The sequence below is a fragment of the Sminthopsis crassicaudata genome, chromosome 6 (genome assembly GCF_048593235.1).
Source record: "Sminthopsis crassicaudata isolate SCR6 chromosome 6, ASM4859323v1, whole genome shotgun sequence".
Lineage (NCBI taxonomy): Eukaryota > Metazoa > Chordata > Mammalia > Dasyuromorphia > Dasyuridae > Sminthopsis > Sminthopsis crassicaudata.
This window is the reverse complement of record NC_133622.1, coordinates 232,155,673-232,169,120: the sequence shown is the minus strand read 5'-3', so window position 1 is coordinate 232,169,120 and position 13,448 is coordinate 232,155,673. Positions and strand designations below refer to the sequence as shown.

Here is a 13,448-nt window from a genome sequence, read left to right as displayed (position 1 = left end):
AAACCTGACAAGATAGCTATGAAATTATAAACATCCACCCTGATGTACTCAAACTATTGATGTAGCCAAAAAAAAGAAAAGAAAAGAAAAAAAAAAAAGAAAAGAAAAGAAGAAAAAAAAGGAAAAAGGAAAAAAATAATGGGAAAGATACTGACATAGATGATTAAGATTTTCCTCTAGAAAATTAATATAAAATACTCATAACAATAAAAAGGTCTTATAGAATACAAAACTCTTGATTTTCTTAGTAAGAGAAGGGACCGGGCAGAGAAGAGCAATGCTGACTTAAAAATACAAGCCAGTTCATAAACTTAAGAACCTTCTTTCTGAAAACTATATTTTAGAATAAGGGATTTCTTTTGTATTCTATGTATTTTATCTTATGCATTTAAAATATAATCTTGAGAAAGGTTTCATAGGTTTTATCAAAATGCCCAAGGAATCTGTGACACACAAAAAAGTTAAGAAACCTTATAATAAAAATACAATTGTAAAAACTTATAAAGGCAATGAAAATAGTACCCAAAGACAAGAAATAATTGGAAATAACTGGGAAAATAGGCTGGGAGAAATTCAGGATATATTAATATTTCATATTATCTAACAAGATAAGCTTTCAATGAATAGATTTTAAACATTGCCACAATAAGCATTAGAGGAACAAAAAGGAAATTACCTTTCATGTCTAAGAATGAGGGAAAAAACTCATGATCAGTTAAAATATTGAGATCATAGATTACAATAAGACATTTCTGATGCAGAAATTCAAAGTTCTTACAAACAAAAATTGGAAGGGAAATAAATTACAGGGAAAATTTTTTTGCAGCATTTCTATGATCAGGTTCTCATTTCCAAGATGTATAGGGAACTGATTCATTTTTATAAGACTAAAAACCATTTACCAGTTAATAAAATGATCCAAAGAGATGAAAAGGCAGAAAAATTAAGCTATCAACACTCACATGAAAAAAATGTTCCAAATCATTAATAATTAGAAGGCAAATGAAAGCAACCATTAGGTTTGATCTCATACAAACAAAAAGGGAACATGACAAATGATGGTAGGACTATGGGAAAACAGGAACATTAATTCACTGTTGGTGGAGCTGTGAATTGATCCATCCATTATGGAAAACAATTTGGAATGTGTCCCAAAAGCTACATATCCTTTGATTATTACAACTATATCTTTTTAAAAAATAAAAAAACAGAGGAAAAGAATTCATATATATACACACACACACATAACCAGCCCTTTTATGATAGTAACTAACTGGACATTAAAGAATTGACCATCAAATGGAAATGCTGAACAAATTATGATATGTGAATTAATGGAATAGTATTGTACTGTAAGAAATGATAAAGGGAAACAATTAGGTGGTACACTGAATAGAGCACTGGTCATCGAGTCAGGAGGACCTAAGTTCAAATTTGGACACCGATACTTAACTAGCTGTGTGACCTTGAACAAGTCACTTAATCCTGATTGTCTCAAAAAAGAAAAAAAAAAAAAGATTAAGGGGATGGTTTTAAAGGAATTGAGAAAACTTGTATAAACTGATGCAGGGTAAAATAAAGCAGAACCTGGAAAATAACACTAATATAAAGATAAACAACTCTGAAAGATTTAGGAATACTGATCAATTCAATGACTAACCATGATTCCAGAGAACTGATAAAGCACCCTACATACCTCCTAATAAAGAGGTAATGGACTTATATTTTTTGGACCAATCAATACAGAAATTTGCTCTGCCCAACAATACATATTTTACAATGGTTTTGTGTTTCTTTCCCTTTTTTATAGGGAGGCAGGGAAAGAGGGAGGAACAAATTTTCATTAGTTGAAGGTATATAAAAATATGGAGAAAAATAATAGCAGTTATGTAGCACTTTAAGGTTGGCAAATCACTATACAAAACTGTAGCATTGTAATGGGAAGTAGGTACTATTATTATAGAAGAGGAAACTGAGGCTGAGGTTAGATTTGAACACAGGTTTTTATAACTTCAGGTCCAGTGCGCTATTCAGTGCACCACCTAGATGCCTCAAATGAGACAAGTCTACCTTAAAGTGCCATGTGAATGCTAGCTAGAAAGTTACGATTCTGCTTTAAAAAAAAAAAGAGTAGTGGAATAAAAAATAAATCTGAAGAGAGCCTTGTGTGAGATTCAATTAAATTAGATCAAGATCATTTAAAAATAATAATAGAAACAAAAAAAAGGGAAGAGATCATTAAAAATGGAACCACCATACATGGATTATAAAATCTTGATCTAAAAACCTAGAATCTAAAATGAGCTCTATGGGGAAATGGAAATAGCACCAAAGAAACTGATGACAGGCAGAACAGCTGATTTGACCCAAGTATTTACAATGGAAAAAATCCTTGATAGAAGCAACACAAGTTTCAGGACATTGAGGGACATTTTTTCAAACCAATTGAAAAAAAAAAGATGCCAAATGGACCGTATTAATACTAAAATAGGCAAATAATAAGACATGAAGAATTACTGACTCAAATATCTACATTCTCATTTTTATAAAATTTTTATGAGAGTAAAATATGTGTGTGTATATATATATACTGAGATTACCTGTGATAAAAATGTGACAAGAGAACTGGCAGGATTTCAGAGATCAATCAAAAAGTATTCATTAAGCACCTGCTATGTGCCAGGGATACAAGTATTACAAAATGAAGTCATTCCTACTCACATGGAGTTTGTATTCTATAATGAAGGTTAACAACATATGATAAACATACCCAGAAGAAATATAAAGTGAATAAATACACATGTATACAAAGTACTTAACTTAAGGCAGTTTGACAGGAAAGGTACTAGCAAGTGAGGTGATTAGAAAAGGTTAGAATGCAGAGTATTGTATGAGCTGCATCCAAAAGAAAGAGAGAATCTCTATAGTAGAATAAAGGAGGGAATGCTGTCCAGATATGTGAGATGGCTCCTGATCAGGAGACTGAGTGCTATATGTGAGAGAAAAGTCAATTTAGTGAATGATAAATTGGGTCCAGGATGGGAAAAGGGGGCTTTAAATGCTAAATAGAGCAGCTTCTATTTTATTCTAGAAGTAATAGGAATGGATTGAGTAGGGGAATCACCTGGTCAATCTATGCTCAAGGAAAATTATTTTGGCAGCAGTGAGTAAGATGGACTGGAATGGTGTAAGACCGGAGGCAGGAAGCCCAATTAAAAGGCTGTTGCAATACATTTAGGTGAGAGGTGGATGAAAGTCTGAATGAAGGGGATACTTGAATGAGTAGCTGGAAGGGGTCAGTTAGATGTGAAGTATCTAGTGAAAAAATGGCTAAATCTGACAATTGATTATTATGTGGGATGAGGGAAGAAAGTGAGGTTTTAAGGTTAATGATAAGGTTATAAACCTGGAAGACTGGAAAGCCAGTGGAAAAGAAATAAGGTCTGGAAGAGAGGAGGGTTTGGGGGGGAAAGAGGATGAGTTCAGGTTTCAACATGCTGAAATCCTATCTCTGAAATTACTCAATTAATAAAGTGTTTTTCTAGTATATATTAAAAATGAATCTTTAATAGATGAAGAGATAACTTCTCTACAATAATCTATTATTCATATCAATTAAGACATAAACTGTTATAACAAGGATTATGATAATAATAATAACAAGCATTTACAGAGTACTTACTATGTCTCAGGAACTATGCTAAATGCTTTACATATAACATCTCATTTGAGTCTCATAAATATAACCCCCATTTTACAGGAGGAAACTGAGATACAGAAAAGTCAAGTGATGATCTGCAGTCAGGAAAATCTGAATCCAAATCTGGCCTCAGACTCTAGCTGTATTGATAACTTAGCTTCTGTCTGCCTCAGTTTCATAAACTTTAAACCAAGAATAATAACAGCATTTACAGAGTTGTAGTGAGGATTAAATGAGTTATTTGTAAATCACTTATTATTATGGTGCCTGGCACATAGTAAATGATTAATAAATGCTTGTTTCTTTCCTTTCTTCTTTCCTTTTTGACACCAATATTTTTCTGGTGATGCTATGGGACTGCAAATCATGAATCCTCACAATCTTCCAAGAATCTAAATGAGAAATGGCAATGGAAAGAGCCTGTACTGTATTATCCATGATGACTCATGCAGAAGCAATGCCATAAAATAATATATTCCCTGGAATATATATGACCACTAAAGGTCAATCATAGGCACCTAGACAATGTTAAAAGATAAATAAGAGAAATGCCTTTGGGCATGTTAGACTCTTCTATCCAGGTTTTATGGTAGGATATTAAAGTCATCCACCATGAGATGTGGATTAGTGATATTTTATACAATGATTTCCCCTTCAAATCGATGTTTTCCCTTATCATAGATGCACTGATTGTTAAAATGATCTATTTTATCTTTTTTGATCACTTCTATCTTTTCTTTAGTTAAGAATTTTCCCTTCAATCACAAGCAAGAGGTACCAGAATAAGATGGATGGCTTCTATGGTTTTGTTCTTTTCCAAATAATTTATATTCTTGGGTTCCTCAGATGGGTCATCAAATTCAATTGTTTTGGATTCTTCCTTATGTATCTGTTTTATTAATCTATTTTTCTATTTTTAAAAAAAATCAGTACAGAATAACGGTAATGACTTCTGCATGACAATATAACTTGAGGTTCAAGAGGTGCTATTTCCACTTTGTTTTTCATTACTTTCCTTGAAAAGCTAGATCTTTTGTCCCTCTATTAAACAAATTTTCTAATTATGTACTACTTTTAAGGTTACACATTTCTTTTATATAAGAAACCTTCTATCTTGAATGGATTAAAAAATATTTAAATACGTGTATTTCTACTCTAAGTTCCAACCTAATGATTTCTTACTTTATATTTTCAAGGTCACTGGAAAATACCAGTTAACATAAAACTTTACAAGTATATTAATCAATATTTTTTATAAGATTGGTCACTGTTTAAGCAAAACTGATGAATGCTCAGACATGCAAGGTCTGAGGCAACATTTAATCCTAGATCACCAAGCTCTCTATTCACTATGCTATGTCACCTCTTAAGTATATTTACTAAATTGAGAAGTAAATTAACAAATTTACCACCACAACAACAAAAAAGGAAGATTTTTTTTTCTCTCATAAATTTTGGTTACATTTTCTAAATATACTCTACTGGATTGAGATTTAGCCTTTAAAATTATACAAAAAATAGAACTGTTGTAAAAATGGTGGATGACTCAATTTTATCAAGAAATTCTGGCTGGAATGGGTGAATATTTGCTTATAGCACTAAGAAATTTAAAGGCTGGATCAGCACTTAAAAGTGGCTACTTAACTTTGGTCTGTACCTTAAGCCACAGTAGACAATACTCAGCTTCCAATTTATCCTTCTGAAAATAGGCAAAATCAATATAGTTTCTCCAAGGAGAAAGTTTTTGACATATAACTGAAAAATGATTCAGGGATCAGCTATTATTACTAAGTTGATTGAACGAAACTTTTGAAGAGAGGAAACTTCATCATAGTAGGAATATGATGCTAAAATCCCTGTTCATAATTGAAACCCCATGCCTTTAAAAGGATAAAATCAAGCTCACTATTTAGGGAATTCATTTGCTGACTAGTAATGGATGTCATCATTTTAAACAGAAACAATGGGAAAGCACCACTTATTCATCGAAGAATGAAAAAGTTTCTATGTAACCACACACTACTATAGTCTTTATTAAATCTTAGCATATGTGAAATGAGGATTAATAAGAGGAAGCAATGATTATTTTTAATCTGAAAGCGACAAGAACAATTTGCCTTTCCTACTAACAACACTATGATCTATTTAATTATACATTTGATATGGTTGATACAATGTAGAATCTTACTTGGATAAAGTAAGAAAGGATACTGTTTACTGGGATAACAAATGAACTTCTTCCTGCCATCTCAAACCAATCACTCTAGAAATCTTGCTTTCCTTTCCCTCTAAATATTCTGGTGGAAATGACTTGCAGTCATGACCTGTATTGAACTACCTCTGGAACCTAAGGCAAACTCCCAGTGCCTGAACCACTAGCCAAGAAGCCCTAATTGGAATTCTAAGTACTTCGGATTGGAATTGTACCCATCAGATTGGAGTCTAGCTGAAGGCTAATACCTCCCAGTGTTAATTTATTACAAAGGAAATCAGTATGTGTGTGTATACATACATACATACATACACACACACATTTTTTTCTATTTTGACATTGTAACTAATACACACTGTATTTTACTGAGTTCCAGGTTAGCAAGAAGCCAACTAGCATTAGAGGTTAGATCAGAAAGGCATTTTAAAGGCAGCACCCCTTATATATAGATGAGGAAGCTGTGGGGCAGTAAAGTTAAGTGACTTGACCAGGATCACACAACTAGAAAGTGACTAAAGTGGGATTTGGACTAAGCTTTTTCTAATTGGAAGCCTAGTGTTCTATTTACTATGCCACGCCGCCTCTAAAAGGTAACTTCCTTGAAATGGAGATGACACAATTCTTTTTCTCTCTATTTCAACAAGAGGCAGGTTACAAACATTAATGAAATGACTACTGTGAACTGGAAGGATCTATAGAAAGAATCAAGTGGTAGGGTCAATGCGTGATAAGGCATATCACTTCTATCTTTTCTTTAGTTAAGAATTTTCCCTTCAATCACAAGCAAGAGGTACCAGAATAAGATGGATGGTTTCTATGGTTTTGTTCTTTTCCAAATAATTTACATTCTTGGGTTCCTCAGATATTAGGTCATCAAATTCAATTGTTTTGGATTCTTCCTTATGTATCTGTTTTATTAATCTATTTTTCTATTTTTTAAATTAATACAGAATTGCGTTGACTTCTGCATGACAATATAACTTGAGATTGAGGAGGTGCTATTTCCACTTTGTTTTTCATTACTTTCCTTGAAAATCTTAAGTGATAGTAAAACTAACTTGTTCCTGAAGCTCACTCAAAGAAAGAAAGATGGCTTCACTGGAGCTCAAGGTAAGATGCTTTCTCTGGAGCACATGGTAAGAAAGGTGACTTTTTAACCTCAAGATGGGATAATTTCCCTGGAGCTTTAGGTGAGAAATCATTTACAAACCAGACATAAGGAAGTATTGTCAAATTCAAGGAGTATGAGAGGGATCTGTCAACTCAACAGAAATATTCGAGTGAATATGCCTAACAGTAGTTTTTAGAGCAACTGGCCTGTGCACTGAGTTTATGTAAAAGCTTTCAGGTCATCTCTTATTACAGTATACAGTAAATGTTCCATCTTGGAGTTAAACAGCAGATCTAAAGTCTAGGGAAGAGATGGGGTTAGAGATTCCTTCCTTCCTTCCACACACACATACACACACAGATATTGAGTATTGTACATATACACACACACACAGAAGGCATAAGCTGGGTGTGTGTGTGTATCTGTGAATCATCTACAAAGAATTGATCTACAAAGAATTCAAAGAGAATACAGTAAGAGAATAAAAGAGGAATCAGGGTGGAACCCTGGATGGATAGAGCTGAAGCAGTCTGGCTATCAAAATGGTTCAGATAAGAGATACTGAGAGCCTAAACTAGGAAGGATGGTTGCCGCATGAGTGAAAAACATTACCACAGTAAAGAATTATGCATTCAGCCCCTGATTTGGCCTCCCTGCTTCCAGGCTCTCTTGCTATTTCATCCTCCAGCCAAAGGGACTCTCCTAAAACACAAGTTTGACCACATCATACCTATCCTCAATAAAATCTGGAAGCTTCCCATAGGCTCAGGATTATACCCAAACTCAGTTGCCTGGAGTGGCACTGAAAGCAAGTCTCCATTTACCCCTCCTTTCTTCCCCCTCCCTGCTGGCTGCTTCTCACACCCAACATTCCAGCTCCCTCCCCATCTCAACCTCTTGGAATCTCCAGTTTCCTTCAAAATCCAACCCAAGTAATCTTCTATAGAAAGCTTTTCCTGACTACCTTCTCCACATCCTGCTCTGGATTCTTTACATACTCTCGTACTCTACACACACACACACACACACACACACACACACACACACACACACACACAGTCTTCCCATTAAATTCCTTTAAATTTAGTTCATTTAAACACATTAGGAAAATTTCCAAATTTTCATTGTGGCATATAAATGAAAATATTTGAAGAAAATAGACTGGATAATGGTTATTTTGTTATCCATAAGAAGCCACCAAAAAAGTGGGTAGTGTTTCTAACAGCTAGTGAATCATCACTAAGCCCTCTCAACTTCTCTGTAAATCATTGGCAAAGGCAGGTCTTAAAAAGACAACACACAAGCCAGATTATGATACTTTGTACATGTTCCTGTAGTTTCCCTTTAAGAATATAAACTCCTTGGGGGCAGGGTCTGATTTTTTTTTTTTTTCCTTTTCTATTCCAAAGTTTAGTACAAAGGAAATGCTTAAGAAATACTTACAGACTGATCTGAGATAAAATCAAGATAGTTAACCAGACTGTAAAATGTAAATTATTGTTATTATTACTATTATAAAGATCTCAAAGGCAGAGACTTCTTAATAAATTGTACAGCAAATAGCAAAAATTGTTAACTGTAATTTTATATAGTTGATTTTCCCAATTAAAACCAAATCATTTGCAGAGAGACCCAGATTTGCCTACTGAATTATAAAATCCTATAGATTTGGTTTATTTACTAAATCTAAATCATGAAGCTCTTATTTTAGTTACTCTATTGAATGATAGGAAAACCTCAGTTTTTCTCCTTCAGGTTCTATTCACTGTCTTCTGTCTACTCCCAATTACTCTGTCTATATTTCAACATTCATTTATATAAGTGGAGCTCAGATTTAGATCTGGACGGGACCTTGGTATTGATGCTGTTGTTCAGTGGAATCCAACTCTGTTCATCACCCCATATGAGTTTTGGCAAAGACACTGGTTTGCTATTTCCTTCTCCAGATCATTTTACAGATGAAGAACTGAGGCAAGCAGTTAAGTGACTTACCCAGAGTCACACAGCTAGTAGAAGTCAAATTTGAACTCAGAGAAATGAATCTTCCTGACTCCAAAGCCAGCAAGGTGTGCCCAAGGTGCTCATACTAGAATAAGGTAGGTGTTTAACAGATCTTTTCTGATTCAGATATACATACTTACAATTTTAAGTTTCAATGGCCTAAAACTACTAAGATTTTTGGGACAGCCTGTATATGTATTTTAAACTATCTTAAACATTGCAAAGAGTCAAATAAGAAATAATGATCAAGATGGAAAAGCACTTGTGCTAGAAGAAACAAAAAAAAGTAAATTTGGAGGAGCTAGCAGGAGTGACTGCAGAAAAAGGTTTTTCATTACAGAAGAATTTCAGTGGAAAACAGTTAACAGATTATCCTCCATTTGAATTTCCCACTGACTATACAAAAGGAATGTACAATAATGAGCTTGTCAGAGGCAAAGAATTCCTATTAATAAAAATGGAAGTCCCATTAGAAAGAGGTTGAGTCTCAAAAGTTTATCTGTCAGGGGGAAGTGAAACCCATTTCTCCAGAACAAGTTATCAAGTGACATAAGGGGTTGTTGGAGTCCTAGTATATCCCTACAAAGCCAATGAAATAATACATGTTTATAGAGTAAAAAAAGAAAACCAGGCAGATTTTAAAAATTAAGCTCGAAAGTAAAGGACTGCAGTTTTTGCTCATACTCAGGTTTAGCTTCTTATAATTTGATGATCACAGATCTAGAGCTGGAAGGGGTCCTGAAGCCAGCAAGTCCAATTCTCTCATTTTCACAAATAAGAGAAATGAGGCAGAGAGAGAGGCATCCAAAGCAGGATGTGGAATCAGATTTTTCTAGTACTATTGTATGCACTTTGCCACCCGGCTGCCAGTCAATATCATAAATTAGCTAATAGAGAAATGCCTATATTTGCTGTGCTAGGATAAAAACTGACTAGCAAATGCTCTTCTTCTGGGGAGGAGAGTGGGAATTGATTACCTCATTGAATGTCTTCATCATTGAGATTATGGCAGACTAGCTTGTTTAAATCAAGGCTTCTGGCAATCCGGTTTTTTAAAATGATGAGCACTTTAAAAATATATTATAAAAATGGTGACCTACTGCACATTTAAGACATTTAAAATATGAGTATGATGATTTCAAATGTTACTATTTACCTCATTTCCTAAAGACACAGAATATAAGCAGTTATTTCAGGCCTTTTGGTATTATTTAGACTAATTATTTTAAAAGCAAATTCAAATTTCTGCTGTCTAGTATTTTCAAAAACAAACAACTAGAGGCAGATTTGACTACCTAAGGTAGGAATATATTTCATATAAGAACCTATTTAAAAATCGAAATAAGAAATTTATTTTTTTTCTTAAAAACTTTTAAGTAGAGGGAGCTCTAAGGTGCAGCGGTTAGAACACTGGCAATGGAATCAGAAGGAGCTGAATTCAAATCTAATCTCAGACACTTGATACATATAACTGTGTGACCTTGGACAGGTCATTTGGCCCCTCCCAAACTTGAAAGTTCTAGTTTATAACACCTCCTTCACTGAAACTCAGCATGTACCCCACTTCCAATAATCACTAAAGAATAATACCAATATGTTAAGGCTGCTTATTGTAGGCAATCCAAAAATTCAATAGGATCTATAAATGTGGGGGTTTACAGAGACACAACTCTCCTGTGTAACAACTTTCTGAGGCTATTAACACATTTCCAGTGGACAGATTTGGAGAGATGACAGAAAAATTGGGTTTAACTTCTGCTGTGACTGAGCAAGCCACTTGGTTTCAATGAACTTTTTTTAATCTTTAAATTGAAGGGGTTAGCTTCCTTTTTAGCTCCAAAATTCTATGGTGTTTAGACCAGGAATTGATATTGTAAGAGCAATCCTAAAATCAACAGAAAGCCAAGGTGACACAGCCAGAATATAGCAAGGGGACTGGAATAAACCTTCCTCAGAGAGCCCTCACTGAGATGTCTCATGGAGCCAAGAACATGGTCCACCCAAATGTGGTCAATCTAAGAATCTGGCTGCAGCCAGAGACAAGGGATTCCTTGAAGGCAAGACCTGTTTTATGATGTTTTCTCTGTCCATCTATTACCCACCAGACACTTAATACATATTGCTTGAATTTAGCTGAACTGACAGAATGGTGGATGGGAGCAAGGGCCAACAGGGGCCCGAACTGTTTAGTGTCAGGGCCAGGTCACAGCTCCAAGTCCTTGCCTCCACACTGATCTTTTCCCAGCTGAAGCGTATTTACGGTTACATTGTAAACCATTGTATCTGTGTAAAACGTTGTGCCTCCTACAGGAATGCAACAGTGTAATTGTACAGCGCAGGCCTTCCTCCCAAAAGAACTGGAGCTTGATTGCGTCCCCAAAGTCCTGTTGGGAAGGAGTTTGCTTTTTCTCCCAGACACTACTCTGGTCCCCACATTTCATGGGCTGTTGGGAGAAGATCAAGAAAGTCCCCCAGACTGGTCACAGTGGGCAAGGAAAGGGGAAATGCTCTTCTGCCATTGATTAAAAAAAAAAAAAAAGACATATAGGAAAGCATTGTAAATGAAGGCAGGCTCACCCTTTCCTATCCCAAGGATCAGTGGACAGTTTGCATCTTTCTGACAGACACCTTTGTCAGCTCCGCGGCAGGACATGGTCATGAGAGGAACTCCAAGTCACTGAGTATAAACAGCGGCAGCCAAGAGCTAACGGAGAGCTCCCCAAATCACAGAGAGTGTGACAATTCCCTGTCTCATTTCGGCCGGCCTCAGGGAAAACCAAGACCAGGAAACAAGGACGGGGTGGAGCACCAGCTGCAGCCGGCTCTCCCGTTAAATTTCAGGAACCACCAAGAGTGGTTTGTAAAGACTGCTTCCTCAAGTCTTTCACGAGCTTTATCTTTTTAAGTCTTATGTCAGGGGGGCCACTCACAGGAAACAGGGGAACTTTTCCCATCGGAACTGAAGAGATAAGTGTGAAGAAACAATGTGCACACCTTTTCAGCAGTTAGACTGGGGACGCAGACCGTTCTCATCCTAAACCCATCAGTTCAGTCACTCAGATACAATCTGACACCCAACCCAGCTCCAAGTGATTCAATGCTCAGAAGCCGGGATTCATCCCGAGATCCCGACGCAGAGCGATAATTATAAAGCCTCCTTAGGTCTAACGGGGCACATTCACCCTTGCGGAGCGTTTCCTGGATATTTCGTTATCCCATTTTACAGCTCGAGTAGTTCAGAATAATCTGAGAGCAGAACACTAAGTCAAAGTATTAGGTAACTCCTGGGGATCATTCGGTAAGCCAGCCACAGGGAACAAGTTCTGTCTCCAGGAATGCCCGTTTTTATTTCTTGAATGACTTTTGAATCAAGAAAATACATGACGGATAATGAAGAGAGCCAGGAGACCAGGCAGGGCCCCCTTAGGGACTGACTACCGTTACTCAGTCCAATTCTCTCGGATCTATCCACATGCAAGGCGAGGGGGCCGGCAATGGGCCCCTTCCTCAGCAGACTCTGGGTAAGGGGAAGGAAGAGACGGGGACTCCGGTGAGGTAAGTGCCCGTCCAGAGCAGTGGGCACCTTAGCTCTCGGGAGCCTGAGACGTTGGGTCGGGACGGGCACACACAGGCAGAAGTGGTCCGGGAAGGACGCCCAGCCCTCACACCCACCGCGGGGGTTCTCGAGCCTGGCACGGAGTAAGACCCGGTTAGTGGATGATTTGCAGCCGCGGCGCTGGCACCTAGGACGGGATGAGTAAGTGCTCGGGCTGAATGAATGGGCGCCAAGGATGCTCGGCCGCGCCGCCGGCCGCTCCGGGGGCCGGGGGTCTTGGGTTTGAATCCTGTCCTGCCCACCCCAGTCAGACTCTCCTCTTTCCCGGCAGGGCTGGCTCGCCACAGGGGGCCGCCGCCGCCGGCTTTCTAGAGGAGGGAGCCGAGGAAGCCCCGGCACCCCGGGCCTGGGAGCATCTCCGAGCCCGCCCGCCGCTCCTTTACACCTTAGGAAACTGAGGCCCGGCCCACGAGGCGCGGCGGACTCGGCGGAGGCTGGGGGCGCACGCGCATGTGGACGGGCTCGCGGCCCTACGCCAGCGGAGAAAGGGAGGGAAGGAGGGAGGAAAGGAGGGGAGGAGGGAGCTTAGCGGGGAGCCCGGGTCCAGGGGCGCCGGGGTCGGAGCCCGGGGTCCCCCATGAGGGGCCGCCGCCGCCGCTACCTGCTGCTGGATCTTGCCGTCCTCCGTCACGATCCAGTGCGTAGTGGCCGAGGCGCCGCGAGCCGCGACGCCCAGAAAGACGGAGAGGCCGAGGAGCCAGCGGGGCCCCGGGGCAGGCCGCAGCCCCGAGCGGCCGCGGACCCCTGCCGCCACTGCCGCCGCTGCCTCCGCCGCCATTTTTCCCCCCCAGCTCCGCCGCTCGCGCCG

At 38.3% G+C, this 13,448-nt stretch overlaps 1 protein-coding gene across 2 annotated transcripts in view; it reads right to left on the bottom strand.

Moving 5' to 3' along the window:
* The window catches only part of TTC17 (tetratricopeptide repeat domain 17), a 105,275-nt gene extending 91,827 nt beyond the window's left edge, over positions 1 to 13,448 (bottom strand). Inside the window, exon 1 of one of the 2 annotated variants that reach the window (XM_074276630.1) lies at positions 13,242 to 13,448. In XM_074276630.1, coding sequence (XP_074132731.1) covers positions 13,242 to 13,418 — 177 coding nt within the window. In that variant the 5' untranslated portion in view covers positions 13,419 to 13,448. The remainder of the gene's footprint in view (positions 1 to 13,241) is intronic. The other variant, XM_074276628.1, reaches the window with a different exon arrangement.